Source organism: Impatiens glandulifera, chromosome 7 (assembly GCF_907164915.1).
Source record: "Impatiens glandulifera chromosome 7, dImpGla2.1, whole genome shotgun sequence".
NCBI classification, from domain to species: domain Eukaryota; kingdom Viridiplantae; phylum Streptophyta; class Magnoliopsida; order Ericales; family Balsaminaceae; genus Impatiens; species Impatiens glandulifera.
Window position 1 is genome coordinate 46198748 of NC_061868.1, and position 23219 is coordinate 46221966.

A 23219-nucleotide genomic window follows, 5' to 3' on the forward strand; every position below is an offset into this window, starting at 1 on the left:
CGAAATTGCAGACATTATCGAGCTTGAGAAAGCTAGGCAACGGAAGGTAAATTCAGCCTTTAATGAATGAATATTAGAGTACATGTGTAATGGTTTACTTAGAAACTTTGAGTTTTATCTTCTAGTTAGTAGTTTCATTTACTGTCTAGATTAAACAATAAAACTTCATTGGGTTTTTTTTATCAGGGACTTGGAACTTATACCATATGAGAATTTCACATCTGTATCAGTAATGGGAGCAGTTGGATCAGTAATGACCAACAAATACAGTGAAGGGTATCCTGGTGCAAGATACTATCATCTTATTTGTCTGAAATTCAAGCAGATTTATGTTGAATTAAAAGAGAACTAGCATAACACCCGACAACCATGATTCTCGATTAAATTCAAAGTTGATTTATGTTACATTATTGATAACTAATACTGTTTTTTGAATTGATAAAGGTACATAGACATGGCTAAGTGCCTGAGTCCCTATGTCAAAGGCGAGCATTAGAAGCATTTGGTCTTGATTCTGCAAAATGGGGAGGTAAATGCGACATTCTTATTATTTATGTTTAAGTTTTAACCTTTCTAGTGTAATTGATCATTGAATGTGATCATATATTGTTTTGCCAATGTTTGCTATTTGCAGTCAATGTGCAATCACTATTCTTGCCATATGGTTCAAATTTTCATTTAGCAGTTAGTACTAATAAATACTATGACGAGTTGCTATTTATACTTTTTGATCATTCAGGAACCCTGCCCTTACAACTAGGGGATTCGTGAAGGAAGATTTTGTCAAAGTGGCAGAGTTCTTCGATTCTGCTGTAAAATTAGCCATGAAGATCAAGTCTGATACTTGTTTTGTTATAAAATCAGGTTCAAAGTTGAAGGACTTCTTGTTAGCAATGAAAACTGATGGTTATAAGATGGACATTGATTGGTAAGTTGGAATGATGTTAAAGAATATGCTAAACAATTCCCTACAATTATGGTTTCGAGAAAGAAACAATGAAATACAAGGATTCTGTAATTTGTAACGGTATGCACGATTGGATAATATGTTATGTATATTGCACATTGTTTAGAAACAATAGACTGAAATGAAAAAAAATCAACGCCTTTTGGACCTTGTTTTGGCGACCCGAGACTTGGAAATATCACTACTTGGTGGATTCCAGATGATATCGTCAAGATTGTTGCAGAAATTTTTGTAAAACTGTCACAACAATATACCTTGATAAACAATGGTTAACAGAATAACCGAGAATAAATTAATATACTTACCTCGAGGTATTCACTGCCATCGCCAACAGCTTTCTGAATATCGACCATTAAAAACGTGGGAGCAACTTCAAAGACCTGATTAAAAAAAGTTCTAATCAGAATTTTTTTGTTAAGAAGAGAAAAAATGGATTTTAGGGTTTAGAACTTGCTTCCAAGATGACTGAGAAATATGAAGTCTTATTTGCTGACAAGCCTTCCACTCTCATCTACAACAACAGGAAAGAAAAAACACATTTTTATGTCATCTGATGAAATTTAACCCCAAGAAGTTAAAATATATATATATATATATATATATATATATATATATATATATATATATATATATATATATATATATATATATATATATATATATATATATATATATATATATATATATATATATATATATTTACCTTGAAATTTCGGATGTGGGTTTTGTATCCCATAGATTGTGCAACAACTTCCATTGTAGATAAAACTACTTTAGGAGGTTTCTGTGAAACAAAACGCGTTTGATGCTTCAAGGAGCCCTCCTGCAAGAGAGAATACGTAGCCTATTTGAAAACTAGTGTTTTGTCAAGATTTGTGTCAGAATCACGATCTCAATGAAAAATCGTCAAAACTAAAACAGAATTTGAATTTTTTGGCTTGGTATAAGATTATTATAGACCACGATCCAAATGATGTATATTCAATCAGATTATTTTATGAGTTATGATCAAATTACTTTTTAAACCAATGTGATTTCTAGCAAGCATAACAAATATAAATTCTTAGATCATGACCTGGCCTCGATCAAACATCGTTGAAAGGTTCAAGCCTTGTGAAAGAGTTATAAGATCAAATGCATTGAGTGTCAGAGGACTCTCCTCTTCTTCCTCACTCCTCCTGTATTGATCAACAATATTCCCTTCTTCCTGCAAACGATGTAGATCTTAAAAGAAGCCGAAGAAAACAATCAACATTTGCATGCAAAATGACTGAACAAACCTCATGTTGATCAAAAGCAGCATTTATGTCATCAAGAGTAACATCTTCATATTCAGTAGGTTTGACAGGAATATAATCCCTCTTGAACCATTCATCATTTCTTATCTCCTCAATTACAATTCGCTGCACACAAAAAAAACCATATTTTTAAATGAGGACAACAAAAACAACTCAGTGAAGAATAAGAACAAGAACAAGCTAAACCCTAAATCTCACAGTTTCAGGATTTGGATCCAAGATCCGATGAATTAAAGATCTTGCTCCAACTGGAAACCATGTAGGACATGAAAACTCAGCTTTATCTATCTGCATCATCAAGAACATCTTTAAACACAGCAAAGAACAGAACAAAACAAAACATGGTGATAATAAAAACAGTTCTTGCCTTACTATACAAACTAGTGAGATCAATTTCGTCAAACGGAAGATATCCTGCCATTAGAACATATAGAACAACTCCACAAGACCAAACATCCGCAACAGCACCATTGTACCCTTTGTGACCCAATACCTTAAACACACACAAAAATATATTAACACTTCAATTCCTAAACAACTGTTTATCAAATATAAATTATATGTGGGTATTCAATTACCTCTGGTGCTACATAGTTAGGAGTTCCACAAGTTGTCCGAAGGAGACTCACTCCCTAAAATACAACCACCCAAAAACTTCATAACTACCCAAAACAAAATATCATATCATCAAATAACTTACAACTCCAGGAAATGCACTAAGTCCAAAATCCGAAATCTTTAGATTTCCTAGCGAATCTAGCAAGAGATTTTCGGGCTGCAAGGAAAACAAATGATGGATTGTTAGTAAGAATGCAAGAAACATCGATTGTGGTGGGGAGAAAAGAGATAAAACAACACCTTCAGATCCCTATGATAGACGCCTTTACTATGGCAATAGTCGACAGCATCAATTAACTGTTGGAAATATCTCCTAGATTCAGCTTCACTAAGTTTTCCATGGTGAACCTGGAATAATAATAGATAATGGCAATAAAATAACAGCTGAAACCCTATATACATTTTACCCACAAGAGAAACTTAACTTACTATTTTATCAAACAATTCACCACCCGTAACAAATTCCAAGATTATATAGATCTTAGTGCGGCTAGCCAGAACCTAGTTTAAAATCAAACAAATTTACAAATCAGAAATCAAACCCATGAACAGGAATGTTGTTGTTTCAAGTTTGAAAAAAAAAAAACATGCCTCATGAAGATGAACAATATTTGGATGCCTAACAAGCTTCATTATTGTTATCTCCCTCTTAATCTGCAAGAAGATGACAATTAGGGAAACTAATTTTGTTTTGTTTTGTTTTTTTGTATAACCTAAGATTTGAACCTGTCTGTCTATACCTGATCCATCATCTTATGTTTGATAATTGTGCTCCGATCCAACACTTTCATAGCTACACTCTCGCCGGTCTCAGTATTCTGGGCGAACTTAACCTTAGCAAAGGTTCCTTCACCGATCGTCCGGCCAACCTCGTACTTCCCTACCTTTCTAACAACCATCTTTACATTCCCCTCTCTTTCCAACCTCAACAACTCTCACCTTTGATTCCACAAAGAAGAATTACAACTTTTAGCACAACAAAGGCGAAAACGAGCTGAAATAGGTTATCTAATTTGAAATTGAACCATGAATTTAGACTACTTTACCTTGTTCACAGCTAAAGAGATTATCAAGTTTGTTGATCCTTTTTCTCTTGATCAAGATTCAAGATTCAAGATTCAAGAAGCAGAGAACTTTAGTTTAGGGTTGGAGAGTTGATTGAAATATATGATGATTATGATGATGATGATGATAACACAGTCAAGTATGAACGAAGTGAAATTCAAAGCATTTCTTTAATTTTTTTTTATTAAACTGCTAAGAGATTTAAGAATGTCCTCTGTTTTTAACAAATCAAGAAAACAAGAACAAGGTTGACTTAATTAGTTATTTAAGTTGTACTACTTTAATTAATTACTTATTAAGTTAAAATGTTTGCATATGTATGTAGTATTTCAAATTTAATTATAGTTTTAAGCCTGTGTTAATAAATTTATTGTTAATCTAACATATTTTTTAATACAAACAAAAATATATATTCATGAATAAAGGTAACTCCAAAACTTAGAAGCAACTTATTGAGACTATTTCAAAAAAAAAAAGGAAAAAATAGATGTGACTAGAATTTGTTAATTTTTTATTTAGTATAGAAGTACCATCTAGATAGTTTGACAAAATAAATAAATATATTTGATAGGCTAAAATGTTTCATTCTATACTCACTAAGAAACACACTACCAATGATATGTACTTAAAACCTAATTAAGTCTAACTAAGCCCTATCTATAAATTGGGTCAATTCATTGCTTGGATCTAATCTTTCCTCATATTCGTATGGCCTGGTTTGATATGGGTTATTTGAATAATAGTCTATTGTTTTTTTTTCTTAAAAAAAACAAATCTATAAAATATGAATTAAGTTAGTGGGGACTATTTGGTAAAACGAGATTTATATAAATTTTAAAATTATTTTAGTTGATAATTTGAAACATGTAATTATAGTTTTAATAGTGAATTATTTAATAAATATTAAAAAAATATAGTTTGGTAGTTAGTTAAAGTATAATAAGAATTTTATTGGTCTTAAATACTCTTTTAATTTTAAATTTTATTATTTTATTTTTGAAACAAAATATATGAAAGGATATAAATGATAGTAGTTTAAATATAAAAAAAAAAAAAAAAATACAAAAACATGAGTGTTTCAAACACACTTGAAACACAACGAAATTTGTGGGCAATAATGAAAACATAAGATAAAAATGTTTACAAAATAAACAAGCATAACATAAAATTTTATGTTAACAAGTTTAAAGATCATTTAGAAAATCAATGAGTTCACTTACCCCATATCGTTATATTAATAATGTCGTGAATAAACGTATTAATCAATCAGGATCGTCTTACCATTTATTTGGAATCAGTCAGTCTCCCAAAAATAATCAAGATAATGACATCTACTCAATCAAATTTTATTAATTATCTGGTTTTTATTAAAATATTTATATATGACGGTGATTCAAAAACTGATATACTAAGAGGTCAGTTAAGCTTCCACCACCCAAAAAAATTCTTTCAAAAGATTTGGTCTGAATACCACGTTCCTTACCAAATCATTAATGGAAAATTGTGCTAGAGCACTAATAAATAATCCATTAATTAATTTGACCTCCCCATGCCTAATAAGTAAACACGTTTTGCAATTATATATTCTTCAATTTCGTAGATATGATATTTAAATGTGGTTAGGATACCTTTTTCAAGCAGGCAATACACAGTGTTTGTGACATTAATAATGCATGTACTTACAAATAATAATTAAAAACGCCCACAATATGCTAGCCACCGCCCCAAGGTTGTTTTGCCGTACCACATTTATTAAATACATACAACAATTATATATGGTTTTAATAAGATCTAAATTTGAGCATCCACTTTGTTTTTCGATTGAACAAATTTTGAATTTTAAATATAATTTTGTGTGAAAGACATTGATTGAGAATTGAGATTACAAACATTATAAGTGAGAGTTTTGTGTCATCCTGTATAAGATAATCTAGAAAAGATCAGAGAGTTGATGGAAGAAGAAAATATACAAAAGAGAAGATGAACGGAAGTGAAGAAAATTGAACATGAACTATTAAGGTAAAATAAAAATGATTGCTTTTGTCATATAGATAAGGAATCTAACTCAATTGATCCATCTTAATCTAACTCAATGATTAGAGAGGTAGTGTATTTTTGTGTACTATTTGTTCTTTCTTTGATGAACATTGTTGTCTCAATTTTTAAGTTTTAATTTATTGTACAATCTTTTAAAGTGACAATGGAGGATGATAACTAGTCGTCTGACTCGCTCAAAATATCATTATCCACAAGTTTATTCGTGTCGTGATAACTCGTACTCAAATTAGTTGTTGTTTCGTTAGAGTTCATTGTCGTGTTACTCAAATCATGTCAGGTGGAATAGAGACCCATTTTTATGTAAATAATGATCGGTATAAAAGTCATCGAGTGCAAAAAAGCCAATGCTTATTCGGAATCTGCGACTATCTTTAAACGCATCTCCCATTTCAAACAAAGGGAATGCAAAATCATTTTTATGAATGCACTCTGAAAGGGTTCCATTGGTGATGAACTCGTAAACCAACAAGGGGACTTCCGACTCCAAACAACATCCTACTAGTTTCACGACGTGTCTGTGATTAATTTGTGAAAGGATGATTACTTCGTTCATAAACTGTTCTGTTTGGCTCTGATGTTTATCTTGGATTTTTTAGTGGCGACTACTCTTTTATCGGGCAATAGTCCTTTGTAGACGGTTCTGAATTTGCTTTGCCCGATAACTTTATCGATGATGTAGCTGTTCGTCGTCTTTTTTAGATCCTCGACATTAAAAATCTTTGTTATTTGATTGATTGATGATAAATGAATTTTAGAGAGCTTCTTTGCAGTATCGTGTCGGGCCGTGTCGATACTTATTTTTATTTGTATCGTATCGTGTCTTGACTCGCTCAAAATACTATTATTCATTTGTTCATTTGTGTCGTGTTAACTCGTATGAATAGGTTTGTTTATTTGTGTGCGTTAACTCGTGCTCAAATTTGTGTATCGTGTTTTGTCGTGTTATTTTATTATATTTTTTTCAAATATATGAATTGTGATGGTAATTAAATGTCAATTCCCATCTAATTGGAATTAGAATTTAAATACGAATTCGAATTTCATTCTATCCAATCATACCTGAATTCATAGCAACAATAGGCATAGCCGCTAATTGTCAATATTGCTTTCATATTTATATTAGTGCTGAAGTGAGTTTCAGCACATCTACAAAATATATATATGCACATCTACAAAATATATATATATATATATATATATATATATTATTTACAATAATAAAGTGACATAACTTAATTTTTTTTCCTTTATTTTATTAAGCTCACTCGAAAAACATTTTAAACTTATACCAACTTAAATCCATAAATCCACCTCTAACTGTGATAATATTTTATTATATTGCCTTAAGATTTTATCATGAGTAATAAAAATTCAATTTCTAAATATATTCTTATGAAAAAACATGGTGCAAACTATAAAAAAATTTCCTCTATCATTTATTTTTACATTACAACATTATAAATAACTTTAAATTAGCTGGTAAACAAAAATGCTAAAATCCATTTAAATTTTTTAAAGCCGCATTATCCATTTTTTAAAACCTTAAGACTGATAAATCCTGTTAAAATTCTTCAACTATATTTTGTAACAACTTGAAAATGACTCTAAAAGTTTAAGTTATCAAACCATCCCAAAAAGAGATTCGGCAAATCCGTGGCCAATAATTTAATTTAGAATATAGCTTTAATTGTTTTCGTATTTTATTTATATTCATCCTAAAAAAAAGTAATTAAGGAATGATAGTTTCATCATTCAATAGTTTCAATATATATCTATATATATAATTTATTTTATTATCTTTTAAATGCTTCCATTAAAGTCTATGATCAAAACCCACAAATGACCCTTTTACATGACAATTAGCTTTTTTTGGATGAGAAGTTTTATTATTGCTTCTAAATTAAATAATTAATTTTTAGACAATACATCTTTCATGGGGTCTTTGTCAATGTTTGATGTCCTTTGTTGTATTATTGAGATATATTATTTTGTTTGAAAACATTTAAGTTAGAGTTAAATTTAGTTTAAACAAAAAAGAGTATTAAAATAATTAATTTATTAATATATGTACATATATATATAATTAAGATATATTTGTCTCATTGATATGAATATTTCAATTAAATACTTAGAAGAAAAATTATTTTCAACAAATTTAAAAATAAAAATTGTTCAAATTCATATTCAGCTTGTTCCAAATGTGGTGTTTCTTTAATTTGTTATTTCGAATTAATTCAGAAACTAATTAAGTTTTTTGATAAGCATATTAATTATTAATATAATCTTTTTTAGAATTAACAATTTAAGTTTATTATATGTATTCATATCCATATCATCAACTTTTATATGTTCTTTTAAAAACAGAAATCTTTTAAAAATATTTCCATACTATTTTAAAACTCATATTAAATTTTTATTTTTATAAAATGTTACGAGAAAATATATTAGTGGGGCAATTTGATTTTGACAAAATCTTTTATTACTGTTATATTATTGACATGATTATTATTAATATAACCAACCACTAGATCATATAATATTAATGTCATGTCACTCTCCTCTTCCAAATGAGACAAGTTTATGAGAAAAGAAAAATGGAAGAAAACAACAAAACAATAAGGCTACTGATCACTTTTATGATCAATCACGTATATAATAACATGGCAAAAGTAAACAAAAAACCATTTGCTGAAAACCGTGGTTGAAAACCGTGGTTTTAAACCAGAGTTGTTTTTTAGATTGGGTTTAAGTGATCAGTGTAATTGAAAATTATTATTTTATTTTATTAAATGGAGATGAATTAGTAAAAAAAAAAAATAATAATGTTAATTTATTTGAGATAATAATCCATTTAAAGCGTTTTAAATGAGAATCAAATATTAAATAAATGATATATATATATATATATTATAAAAAAAATTGATTTACAATATCTAAACAAATTAGGTTTGTGCTATACATAATATGAACATTTGGTGCTGAAGTGGAACTTGTGAAATTTGAGAAATGGAAAGACAAAAATATTGAGTCCTAACCATAATTATGATAGTAAAAAGTTTGATATCGAGTTTAAACCTAAAAAGAATATGTAGATTATAAATAAATATATATAAAAATGATAATAAGGACAACAAATTGTAGGATAAGAGAAAACTTATAAACTTCGTAGCAATGTAAAGTATACTCGAAAAAGATTAGACATATAGAGAGAGCAATTAAGAAACCGTTGATGACTAACCCAAGTTTCCGGAATTCTAATCATCTAATTATGAGTCTCCACACCGGTTAATAAAGTTTAAATGAGTGATATATATATTTTTTCAAATAACTTAGGTTTTAACTTCTTTTTTTTAGTGTTAATAGATGATATTAGACTTAGTACTAGACCACTAGTCAGTGGTAACTTTTCAAATAAATAAAAGTTGATATTAGAGTCCTAGGACCTTAGGAAGACAACTTTATTTTTGTTAAAGTTTTTATCATGTCAATTGTTACCTTAAAATGTTTCAAATTTAAAAATAATGATTATATAGTTACTTTAGCATATGGCTGAAATAGTTTATAACAAAGTTTATGTTTTGGGTCAATTTGTCAAAACTTTCAAATATTTGACATTAATAGATGATTGAACATTGAATTATGGAACAAATTTTGGCACTTTCTAATTAAGAATTCCATGATTTGATCATCTTTGAATTTTAAGTGATTTTAGGGGCGGTTAGACCTTTTTAAAAATCAATATACGTTTTCACACATAAATTTGAAATAGACTCATTGACTTATGAATTGATCTTTCTTTTTCTTTTTTTGCTAAGATAGGAAGTGTTATTTCATATTATGATTCTTTTTCATTATTAATGATATATTAAGTGTTTTAATTTTCTTTATCCATAATTTTCATAAATCTAATTTAAATAATTTCTTTAAATTATTTAAAAATAACCCTGATTGTAATTATAGAAAACCAGAGTAAGGAGAAAGCAGTTTTTGAAGTTGGAATGATATATTGTGGGCGTTTACTTAAAAAATAAAAATAGGGTTAATTTAGGGTTGTCGTAAATTTTGTCGTATGTGTTGGATTAATATCTTTCCGACACAGACAAATTAATACTACTCAATGAGAACTAGTCATGTGATCATCTTCTCACTAAGGTCTTGTTAGTTTTTTATATATTGAACTACTAATTAATTAATTATTTACAAATAATAATATTTAATATTAAGGATAGTTTAAATAAAATATATTAAGAATATAATAAGTCTATAATAAAAAATTGATTTTATAAAAAAAAACAATTGAAGGTATTTTTTATAATTTAAATGTTTGGTTTGGTCTTAAAAGATTTTTTTTTTTGTTCAAATAAATAAATAAATAATTGAATGATGATGACCTTAGATAGTAAGATCTTGTTTGATATACGATTATTTGGACATAATTATTTGAAAATGAAAGTGTCTGTTCATATTAACAAAATAGTTTATTTTAACTTAATATATGACAATAATTTAACTAACATATGTCACAATTCTTAAATTGATTTTTCACTAATTTCACTTTTAAATTGAAGTTGAACAATTCCATGGATTAATTTCATTCATATAGAATCTTACACTATTCATTTTGAAATCTCATAATTGAAATGCTGATTTATTTATATTCCTTAAAAAGAATATCGTTTGTAGATGACATGGCATTGATTCTGATGACGTGGCCAATCTGGTTTGTTATTTCATATGGGCAAAAACATTCTATTTGAACACCTAAAGTTCTACAATACATTAAAAAACAGACATAAAATTAATTTTAGAAGAGAATATAGTAGAAACAACAAGATAAATACATCCTCTCTATTTCTCTCCTTATCTCTATCTTTTAAGAATTAAAAGATTCCAATTACAACCACACAAAAAAGAGACACATTTTTATACAACTTTATCTTTGCTCAATAAACTTATTGTTTTTATCTATCCAAATATAAATTTAGAAAACATAACTTAATTATACATTCATTCAAAATAAATAAATATAAAATCATATACATATAGTCACAAAACCCATAAAATGTTTTCAAACAAGGCCTTAGATATAATATAATATAGTATAAAGAAGCTGACACAGTCTATATATGACGCTAAGTACACTCCATCCTTTTCCGTTAAGACAAAAGGCTGTCTGGATCAGACTGGTCCTAAAATTAATTTTAATATTTAATAAAATAGAAATCTTTTTATCTCAAAAATAAAAAGCAGATTCGATTCTAGCTAATTAAATTAAGCAAAATATATAATTTTATATATATATATATGAAAAGTAGAATCAATTTAAGCAAACAATCCAAACTTTCTTCCATTTGGCTTGTAAGAGAGAGAGAAATGGAATACAACATGATCAATGAAGAAGGACTAATTATGGAAGATTTCTTCAACAATGGATGGCCAGAGCTTGATTGTTTTGATCAATACCCATCTTCCTTTGAATTAAATCATCAACCCTTTCAGAGCTCTTTCTTCACTGACCACCACCAACAACAACAACACTATAGTCATAACAACAACCTTAATCAATTGTCTAATTCAGTTCTAGGGGGGATGGTCCAAGAAGATATTGTGCCCGACGGTAATCATGTTTTTCTGAGCCATTTGGATGATCAAGATCAAGATCAAGTCCCAGAGTATAAACCAAACATGTCGATGAAGGGAAAGAAATTGAATGGGCAGCCATCAAAGAATCTCATGGCCGAGAGACGTAGGCGAAAGAGACTCAACAACCGACTCTCCATGCTTAGATCCATAGTCCCAAAAATCAGTAAGGTATATTAATTATAGTATTATATATAAATTTAATCCCCACCCTTTTCCAAATTATAATGAATTAATTTGTTTTTTAATTAATATAAAGAACAGATGGATAGGACATCTATATTAGGGGATACCATAGATTACATGAAGGAACTAGTAGAGAGGATCAAGATCTTGCAGCAGGAACAGGAACAAGAACAGGATGATGGATTATTATTAGAGTCTAATAATCATTTATTAAGCATCTTCAATAGTAATAATGATGACCACATGATGAAGCCCAATGAAGTTCTCATTAGAAACTCACCCAAGGTAGGTAACATTATTAACCCTAATATTATATATAAGATTTGATAATTTGAGAGATTAATATTAATATTGATATTATAATGAATTATCAGTTTGATGTGGAGAGGAAAGAAAAGGGTGAAAGTAGTAGGGTGGAGATAATGTGTGGTGCAAAACCAGGGCTTTTACTTTCAACTGTTACAACTCTTGAAGCTTTGGGGCTTGACATTCAACATTGTGTCATTAGCTGTTTTAATGATCACTTTTCTATGAATGCTTCTTGTCAGGTAAATTAATTCTTTTATTATTTTAATTTATTGTGTTTTAATTAATTAATTTAATTGGCATATGCAGCAGGATAATAATTTAGATGATCAGATAATTATTACAAGTTCAGAAGAAATCAAGCAGGCATTGTCTAGAAATGCAGGTTATGGACATGCTGCTGCTGCTGGGAGTTAAATTCATTTGCTTCTAATTAATTAATTAATTAATTATCAAGAAACTGTCCTATATATATATATATATAGCTTAGCTAGGGGGGTCATGCATGCACTCAACTTTAATTATCATCTGAATTTGTGTTCTTTTTCAGATAATCAGCTACTTCAATTATCAATTATTTCATTTTCTCATGGGACCATTGTTTTGTATTTCTAATTCAAGCTTGTTTGTGTTTCATTATTGGACTTTTTAGTGAGTTTTTATAATAAATTATTGAAATCGTAGATTCTTGAGTAGGACGGTTAACTCTCTGACTGGTTTTCTGGAATGAATATACGAAAACCTCATAATAATAATAATATTATGATTAAATGATTCGCATCAAACGACTACGATCATTAAAAGTTCGACGATTTTTTAACCAGATTAGTTCACTAGAAAATAATCGGGGAATAATGATAAATTTAGGACGGTAGTTGAAGCGATTTTTCAAATTTAGTACTTTCCTAATATTTTGTCATTTATAAAACTCTTCTTTTCTTGTTTAATTATATTTAAAACTCCCTCTAACGTCCGTTATTTATTTAACATTATATTGATTTTTATTTATTTCTATATTATTATTCTAACCTAAAATCTTGGTTTTTTTTCTTTTCTTCCTTACAACTAGCGACTGACCTTAATCTAATCAAATCAACTAAAAGAAAGTGATAAAGGATCTAAATGGTATGATCAACCTGGACAAAGACAGTTCCATTATCTGTGATAACTATGACAGAAACATATTTGTATCCCAATCCATGATAAAAGATGCCCTAGTCCCAGAAACAATCAAAACAAGTCTTTTCTTCCACCTACGAAAGTAGAAAGAAGGGGGTATACAACAAAAGAAGCGTCGAAGGGCTCATTCATCTTGAGTTACTGAAGAGTCGTCCGACTGCTCGATGACCGAAGAAGAAAGGTTTTTACCCAGTATCCCCAGGTTGAACACTTGAAGAAGAGACATTAACTTCATAGAGACTGATGTTCGAAAGAGTGAAATAAATAGTACCAATAAAAGGTATTTTGACGGTAGTCTCGATCTGAGGAAGTTCAAAGGGAATCAAGGCGAAAACCCCCTTCTTAATGGCCAAATCTTTACCGAAATCGATCAAATTTTTGAATAAATCGACGGAAATAAAGTTTGCGTCGGCGGGGATGAATGAGCATGGGTTGTAGAGAACGGATAAGAGGAGGAGGAAGAAGAAGGGGGAAAAGAAAAGGTGGACGCCATCAAAATTGTTGAGGATATTACTTTTTAAGAGACGTTATTGAAGAAGACGACGAAGAAGTTTAGAATAATAATAAAGAAATAAATACAAATTAATATAATGTTAAATAAATAACTAACGTTAGAGAGAGTTTTAAATATAATTGAAGAAGGAAATAAGAGTTATATAAATGAAAAAATATTAAGAGAGTCTTAAATTTAAAAAATCGTTTCAACCACGGTCCTAAATTTATCATTATTCCCAAATAATCGAGATAAATATCAAAATAGGTAGAATTTAGTCACAATATCCACATTATACTCATTAAAATAAATATATTCATCCATGATCCAACATTTTTATCCCCTCTTCTAGTCTCTAGCGGCAATAAAAGGTAAATATTAACTCTAAGTTCTCTGGTTCGAGCCCGTTTGCAAATTCTGCATCTGGTTAAATGTGTTTGCGGGCTACATATTTAATCCGTTGTCCCATTTTTTATTTTATATTTTCATCCAACATTCGTCCAGATTTTACCTTACATTTTCGAATGGATTGGAGTTACTTAATTTGCATTCAAGAGTATTTATATCAAATTATTTAATACAAAATTTCCAATAATTTACTCAAATAAATAATCTTATTCTATATAGTATAATGTTTTGATTGATAAATTAAATAATTGAATGATAAATAAATAAAAAAATTTATATAGTATAATGTTTTGATTGATAAATTAAATAATTGAATAATAAATAAATAAAAATCAGAATTTAATGCACTTGGACATCTTTTACTTTTTTTTTTTCCTCTAATTTAAAGTGAGAAATTAATTAAAGTGATTAAGCTAGGTTACCTAGCTAGACTTACATGCATGTTTCTCTAGCTAGCTACCTAGCTAGCTAGCTAGTTTGAGATGATATAGTTTAATTTGGGATTCTATAAGCCACAACTGGCCAACATCTAAAGGACAAAAATTATGTTATTAACATTAATTAATATATGAACTAGCTCAACAATAATTCTAAATTAATATTATCAACTTTTTCATAACCAAACATTAATTTATAACAAATAACAGCTCTTACATTATTCCATTGGGCAATCTTCATAGTCATGCTCCATATATATTAGGTTATTATTCCGATCAGCTAGATATATAAGAGTTTATATTAACACAGCTTATAAATAGCTAGCTAATATATAATCCCCATTTGAAAATTCTTGATTTTATTTTGAATCTGAATTTGAATAAAATATATATTTTAAATTTATTTTAAAATGTTTTTTTCTTAAAGTATCTCCTGGCAGAGAGAAATGATATATAATGTATATTAATGATCAAAATTGTAGTAGGTTATTAGTTTGGTCCGGCCCACGGGGCTGTCCTACTCCTGCCTATATATGCAATTAATTAGGTCTGTCTTTAATCTTTATTATGGCCATCATGCTTACATATGAATTAATTTGATGATAACTTATAATAATAATAATAATGTTCGGTCAGTTATTCATTTTTATTTTTTTTGAAAGGGTGAAAAGCTTTATTTGGATGTCCCCGGTATAAAACCAATAATTTGTTAAATGTTTATGAATAGTTTAAGAGACAAAATATTACGGACGTATTGTGTCTTTTAATTCTCTTTAATATAAAAATAAATAAATAATAATAATTAAATTTTTTTAAACCAAAATATTATTAAGAACTTGTTTGAGGAAATTGTTTTTTTCAAGTTTTTTAAAAAAAATAAAAAATTGTTTGATAAATACTTTTAAAAATTAGTTTTTTGAATTAAATTATCTAAATATTTTTATATTTTAATTTTCTCTCACTTTTTTTATTAAAGTTAATCAATGACAATTTTAATATTTAAATACATAAAATGAGTAATTTAATTGTTAAAATGATTGATAAAATAATGGTGATTTTAGTATTTAAATATATAAAATGAGTGATTAAATTGTTAAAATGATAGTTGAATTTGAGATAAAATTATGTAAAACTAAAAAAAATAACACATCTTAAAATAATGTGGACTTCTTTTCTTTTAAAAAAAAAAATTTAAAGAAATGATTGAGGATGGAATTTGGAAGAGAATGCTATGTTCACTTGAATTTTTTTTTATAAATTTTTTCTTTTTTATCTTTTTCACTTTTTTTTTTTACTCTTCCAAATTCTCTCCCCTAACCCTCCTCAAATTATTTCAATTGTTTATTTAAAGAAAAAAAAATTAAAAGTATCCTAAAGCAACCCCTTATACTATATATTTAGCTTGAAGTATTGAAAAATAAATAGAGAAATTGGGTCCATATATAATTTGTTTTTCTTTTCAATCATGCATGGCGCATGTACCATAAAAATCATGATCATGATGATCATACCAAATGCATTAAATATATATTTTTTGAATGATTTGATGTTGTTATTTATAGTCATCCATGATTAGCTATGTTTTTTTTTTTTTTTTAAATATTAATAGTTTCACTTTTTCAATCTAAATTCATCTTCTATATTATTTTACAGAATGACATTGTTTAATAATAAAATAAAAATAAAAAGTAACTCTTATAGTGGGCCTCCAAATCCATATTTGAGACATCTCTCAAGCAAATAACCACACAATTAAACCAAACATAGCCTAATCTCCATTTGGAATGTTATCTATGGGCCGTTTAAATAAATACCTAGACTACTTAACGAATAAGAGGAATAATTTGGAGTATTAAAAAATTATGTTAGAAGAATGAAATGTATCAAATATACTCAATGTTAAATATTCGAATAAATAGATTCGCGTATTTGTCATTAATTTAAAAAAAAAAAAATCTCGCAAATAAATTGAATGAAACTAATCTTATAAAAGAAGATCTTGTTTATCAGCAACAAGTCATAACTTTGAATATATGCCTACCTTTTTAAAAGAAAATAATTAAACAACAAGTTTGGCAGAAACATTATGTTTATGTTTTTTATTTGCTGAAAAAAGTATTTTTTGTTATGATTAAAGTTTGGTTCAAACATTTTTAAGTGGGTCTATGTATATCTTTCTTAAGTGGTTATTTTTATATAAACTTTTAGAAAAAATATTATTTTTTGATGAATAAATATGATTTATTTGGATGAACTTATGAAAAAAAATATATATATAATTTTACTTGAATACTATAGCTTGATGATACTCTTTGAGTTTGTAAAATGTTGGGTTATTTTAACTTCTCTTTTTTTATTTTGTTTTTATGAAGATAAAAGATTGTTTATTTGGTTTTTTAATTTGTTAGAATTATAATAATATTTATTTGTATTTAAAATTTAAGTTTTATAAAAAAAATATTATTAAATTAAGTGATTAAATAATTGAAAAGAGAGAAAAGATGGGATATATAAATAGAACTTTTATAAAAAATAAAAAAAAGGAAAATTTTCAAACGAGCTCCTAGCGTACAACTAAATAAGATTTGATTATCTAAACAAAAAATGAAATTATTATTATTGATTAAATATATATATATATATAAAAAGGTGTTTGTATAACATTATAATTATTTATATTATGATTTATTTTAGTATGCAGCTCACTTGGGTGGCCAAGCGTGGGGTGGTGACAGTACTTAATCATGCTTTAAACTTTGTTTTGTTTATTTGACCATCACTTTCTTATTTATGTGCGTCAAATCTACTCTCCATTTTGCTTTTACAAAAATAAAAAGAACATACTTTTATTTATTTATTTATTTAAATACACATGTGTATTATATATATTAAAATTCTACAAATAGAAAAAAAGAACTTCTCAATCTAATGGACCATCCCACAATTTGTTTCTAAAGAACTTTTGTGATGATTTCCATGTTGGTCATATTCAAAGACATTGGAGAGTACTCGATAAAATAATAAAAATTATGATGAAATTGACACTCCTCTTTGGTTGCCACAAGAAATAAAAATTTATATATTACCCATATTGTCAAAAACACCCTGATTTAATTCTAGATAAATAATTAAAGGGGAACATATTCTTCAAATAATGATTATGTAAATTTAGGCTTAGACTTCGACCCTTATCAAAAAAAATAAAAAAAAATAAATAAATGATAAAAAAATATTGAGGAGCAAGTAGAAGAATTTAATGGTTTACAAAGCTATCAAACTATACACTCTTTCCCCTCTTATATTTGATTAAAGTTTAGTGAAATGTTTATCTTTTTAGTTTTAAAAACTCTAATGGTTACATTAGGGCTGACTCTGTTCTAGTTTAAGGGCTAACTAGATTTATTCCAAGACTTATCCTAATTAAGATTGAGGTGGTGCTAGGAGACCCCTAACACTGATCCTCCTGATTAGGGTTGTGGTGGTGCTAGGAGACCCCTAACACTGATCCTCCTGATTAGGGTTGTGGTGGTGCTAGGAGACCCCTAAAATTGATCCTCCTGATTAGGGTTGTGGTGGTACTAGGCAGGGTCAACTCCAAAGTTTGGGGCCTAGTGAAAAAATAAATATTCATGTTTTTTATTTAACTTATAGGTTACATTTAAAACATATAATGCTTTTCTACTTAAACATAATATAGTCTAATGGTTAAATACAATTTGTAATTATTATTATTATTTGGAAGTGATAAATAATAGGAGTTAGAGGTCTTGGTTGATTAGTTAGTCTCACCTAGATCACCCGAATGCTAGGAGATGACTTGATTTATTGTTTTTATTTGTACACCGATTATGAATTAGCATCGATAATCATTTAATACAAATAAATAAAAATAATTTGTAATAAAATTATGAAAAAAAAACTTAATAAACACAATTATAAAAATAAAAAAATATATAAATTAAAAGAGGAAGGCGCGTGGGGTGAGAGAAAGTGAGAGTGTGTTGGGGGTGGGGCCCACTGAAAATAAGAAATGGTTAAATGTCGCGATCTTAAAGCAAACAAGCAGGCAAATTCGGTACGAAAAGCCGCTTTCTTGTCCCCCCAAATACATTACAATGTCTCTCTCACACACACACACACAATTGGACTTTTTTTTTAAATTTTTTATTTATTTTTAAGATAAGTAATCTTTAAATACAAAAAAAAAGGTTAATTAAATTAGATATTTAAAATAATAATAATTCATTACAATAACTTCAAGGTATTTTAATGATTTATTTAAATCCGCTCTATCTAAATTAATAACCTTAAAAGTTTATTTTATTTGATCAAAGTTTAACATTAAGCCGTCTATATATGATAATCAAGACATCATTAATTATTATGTATTAAAAGAGTGATTAGTATGTAAAAAGAAAAAGAAGAAAAAGAAGAAAAAGAAAAAACAGAATAATAAAATCAACACGCCAAACAAACATGAACAATTTTGTAAGATGAAAAGTTGAAGATTCGAAAAATGGCATCATCCATATATAATTAATTATTTGTATGGAGAATGGAGATATTAATATTATTTTCTAATGTAACATGAAGCTGCTTTCATAGGGGACCAAAATCATAAAGAACATTTCTTTATTAAAACTTAAATAATAGTCCATCTTAATCTTAATGTTATTAAACTTATTAATATATATTACCTAACATTATGTCATCTAAATATTATTTTATTTAACTCTATTTTAGTATAAAGATTTTTAAAGTGACAAATTAATATTTACAATTTGGTAGGTAGCAATATCTACAAATTTGCAAAAATCATATCTTTAATTAATTTATTTATTTATAATTAAAAAGATTTCAATAAACATATTTTATAACAAAGGTAAATAATATAATTTTTAATTTTCACTTTTGATTATTGTTATAAGTGGTTAGGTAAAATAACTCAAATTTAATTAAATTTATTCTGACCAAAATACATAAATTAATTTGACGTTAGATTTATAGACAACATCATTATGCCTCAACTGCTCATCTCAGAGCATTAATCAACACAGATGAGCTAGCTAGGTCAACATTTATAAAAAAAAAATTATTTTTTTTAGAAATAGCTAGGTCAACAAAACTAACTATCTCTTCTTGGTTGAGTTTTGGGTTTAAAGTATTAATTTTAGATAAATATTTTTTTTTATAAGAGAGGAGAAAAGAAGAATAGAAGGGTAAAAAAATGAAGAAATATATATATATATAATTTGATGAATTATTGAAATAAAACACAAACTAAGTAGCATTTGTTAATATCCTCACTTCTATGAAATTTAAAGTTACAAAAAAATAAAACTCAACAATTGGCCATTTCATTCATGCAAGGGTAAAATAGTGATATAGTAATTAATTAGGAAGTGTTTAATAACTAATTAAGTTATAAATAGTAATAGGACAACTTTCCAACTTCATCACATGCAAATTGTTTGGTTTGGAATACATCAATTTGAATTATACACTTAATTGAAGATGCTCATTTAAATGTGTTTGGTCAAAAATAGATATTATGGGCACACCATCACTTTCACTAAACATCAACAAACTATTCAAACCATTCGAGTCAAGCACGATAAGGATCATTCGTGTAATGTCCAGATGGCCACTACCCATCAACATCGTCATGTTTTGTAATTGTCTTAAAATTATGAATTTAGTTAAAAAAAAATATATATATGTATCATTGAGGTCTTAAATTATATGTTTAATTTTTCTTCCTTCTTAATATATTTTAAGTATTTTATAAAAAAAAAAACTCATTTTTTTGAAGTCTCAACTATACACTTTATGTATTTTGAATTGGCCTAACTTATCCCATTTAAGCCACACATTTTGTTTGCTTAAACTAGGGGCTGTTTGTCTTTAATGGGATGCATCTTTAATATGTTTAAAGGATTTCACTTTTAACTTCTGTCAAAAAAATTACTCAACTAAGAAAAATTATACAAGAACTTAAGACTTTGATGTCAATTAAATTCAAATAATCTAATATTAAATTTTGTAGTCATATAAATTATTAAATTAAATACTCACAAATGTTATTAATTTTTAAAATTCAAACAAAATAAAAAGATAAATAGAAAAAAAGGGAAGTGTTTGATTTGTTTGCTTTTGGTTACTAATTTAAAATATAAAATATGGATGAAAATACCAGAAAAGTGTTTTTTATCGGAGAGTATTATAATACTGTCATCGAGCTTCACATCCGACATCGAATTAGCTTTTGGTAACCATCTCTCTCCACCCAAATGGAGGGTTCTTAATCTTTCTCTCTCTCTCTCTCTCTATCTGTCTGTAACTCTAAAGCTCGAGTCTTTTATCGTCGTGTTCCCTCGTCGGCGAAATTGATCCGGCAGCTTCAAAGGTAGATCCATCCTATGCATACCCATTCCGTTTTTCTTCTCTTTGTTCATGTTTTGTGTATGAGATGACATATATCTAGTTTTGTAATTTCATATTTTACTTGGATCTATATCTGTAGATATCTCTGTAAAAACCCAGTTTCTAGAAATTAGTTTCAGAGTAGTATTGATTGAGAAACTCATCTTGTTTGCCTTATACTTCCTTTGTATTGATGGGCTTTGATGGGTTTCAAACGCAAACGCTTAATCTGTTTGAAAACATTGTGGGTTATGTTTGATGGGTGTCATAATCTTGACTTATAATTCCTAATTGAGCAGGTAACCAAAAGAAACTCATTGAACTTGTGATGTCTCAACCAGCTCTGCTTAGAATTGGGGATGATGATGGTCGGAGCGCTGTCACCTTGTTGGCATCTTCGGACTCTGTAGGAACAAACCTAAAAGAGATTAACTATATGGGTTTATCAGATTGTTCTTCTATGGATAGTTCTGCGAATTCAGAGAAAGGTAAACTTAATATAAAGGCGACTGAGCTTAGGCTTGGTCTTCCTGGATCTCAGTCACCAGAAAGAGAACTTGATGAGAAGCCTCTCTTCCCATTGCATCCTTCAAAGGATTTGTTATCTCAGAAGACAGTAATTTCAGGCTGTAAACGTGGATTCTCTGATACTATGGATAAATTTCATGCTAATTCTGTTTCCAATGTGATTAAAGATTGCTCTGGTGTTATTCCACCGAAAATGAAAGAGAGTACTGTTGTTCACCCTCAAAATGAAACCACAGGTAATGAAAAGGTGGAAAACAAGAATGCTCCCGCGACCAAGTAAGTTATAAGAGAGATATAAACAGTTTTAGTTGAGGTTTGACAATTGACAGTAGAAACTGAGTTTTAGATGTCAAATTTTGGCAGGGCGCAGCTTGTGGGTTGGCCTCCGATCAGATCATACAGGAAGAACACATTGACTACAGCTTCGAAAAACGCCGAGGAAGAATCGGATGTCAAAGCTGGCCAGTGTGCTTTGTTTATCAAGGTGAGCATGGATGGTGCTCCTTATTTAAGGAAAGTTGATCTTAGAAATTACACAGCATATACAATGCTCTCATCTGCACTTGAGAAGATGTTTAGTTGCTTTACCATAGGTAAGTCAGTTTGTGTTTTGTACATGAGAATATTGTTTTACTTTTGTGTTTGTTTAGAAGAAATTGTGGATCTTTTACTCTATGATCAGGTCAATATGGTGTTCAAGGAAAAGATAAAGAGACGATGAACGAGTGCAAACTGAAGGATTTGCTGAGTGGGTCTGAATATGTTCTTACTTACGAGGACAAAGATGGCGATTGGATGCTCGTGGGCGATGTTCCGTGGGAGTATGATCTAATCCTTATAAACTCGGTAGTACAATCGGTTATATTTGAATCTGAATCGATAATATTTGTTACAAAATGTGCAGGATGTTCATTGATACATGTAAGAGGCTGAGGATTATGAGGAGTTCAGATGCTATTGGCTTAGGTGAGGCACATCTCATATCATGATCCTTTAACAAAACATAATGACTTGGCGACACTCGGATGTCGCCGTGTCACTATGTTTCTTCAACATTTCTTGACCAAATTAACATAATAATGTTCTTGTTTTTGTACCTGCAGCTCCAAGGGCCATGGAAAAATCTCGAAGTATGATGAACTAGCTAGCTAGCATTATTTGGTTCTTTGTTCTTATTATAGGTTGTGTTTTGTTTTTTCCACTTTAATTTGAGGTTTGTTAAGGTGGTTTGGTCTCTCATGTCTTGTTAAGATATTTGTTTAAGACAACTTTATTGGACTAATTAGTTATTATGTTGGTGTCAATCTCGGCCTTTTTATTACTACTATATATGCATGTAAAGTGTATTAATTGTTTGTTGAACAAACATTTCTACATTACCTTACCTTGTGTGTTTTGAGTTTCATATCTTATTTGATTTAACTAACAAAAGCTATATAATAATTCAACCAAAATTCATAATATTAGATATAATCAACTGATTCATTTGTCTGTTTAATAATATTCAATTTCGGGTGTTTCTAAACGGGCTATTATTAGGGTAAAATCATCTTTTAAAATATATTTTTTAACATTAATTAACATTTTATCAAATAATAAACATAAAATATTTG

General features: G+C 28.4%; 3 protein-coding genes across 3 annotated transcripts; 2 read left to right on the forward strand and 1 right to left on the reverse strand.

Moving 5' to 3' along the window:
- Positions 1-925: 925 nt before the first annotated feature.
- Positions 926-4095, reverse strand: LOC124945675 (CBL-interacting serine/threonine-protein kinase 8-like). Its single transcript, XM_047486145.1, has 15 exons — positions 3930-4095; positions 3624-3822; positions 3475-3537; positions 3313-3384; positions 3124-3231; positions 2966-3040; positions 2844-2897; positions 2633-2758; positions 2464-2553; positions 2248-2370; positions 2043-2174; positions 1671-1790; positions 1422-1478; positions 1273-1347; positions 926-1204 (listed from the first exon to the last, which is right to left on the reverse strand). Exons 2-15 carry the CDS (start codon positions 3780-3782, stop codon positions 1100-1102), a joined length of 1359 nt encoding a protein of 452 aa, XP_047342101.1. The 5' UTR covers positions 3783-3822; positions 3930-4095; the 3' UTR covers positions 926-1099.
- A 7257-nt stretch (positions 4096-11352) lies between these two features.
- LOC124910058 (transcription factor bHLH93-like) lies at positions 11353-12691 on the forward strand. The gene is made up of 4 exons (XM_047450682.1): positions 11353-11817; positions 11911-12117; positions 12207-12380; positions 12451-12691. Exons 1-4 carry the CDS (start codon positions 11380-11382, stop codon positions 12553-12555), a joined length of 924 nt encoding a protein of 307 aa, XP_047306638.1. The 5' UTR covers positions 11353-11379; the 3' UTR covers positions 12556-12691.
- Positions 12692-20841: 8150 nt separating this feature from the next.
- LOC124945644 (auxin-responsive protein IAA8-like) lies at positions 20842-22910 on the forward strand. Its single transcript, XM_047486113.1, has 6 exons — positions 20842-21061; positions 21378-21882; positions 21970-22199; positions 22289-22427; positions 22511-22572; positions 22710-22910. The coding sequence occupies exons 2-6, from the start codon at positions 21407-21409 to the stop codon at positions 22748-22750; spliced, it is 948 nt and encodes a 315-aa protein (XP_047342069.1). The 5' UTR covers positions 20842-21061; positions 21378-21406; the 3' UTR covers positions 22751-22910.
- Positions 22911-23219: the final 309 nt, after the last annotated feature.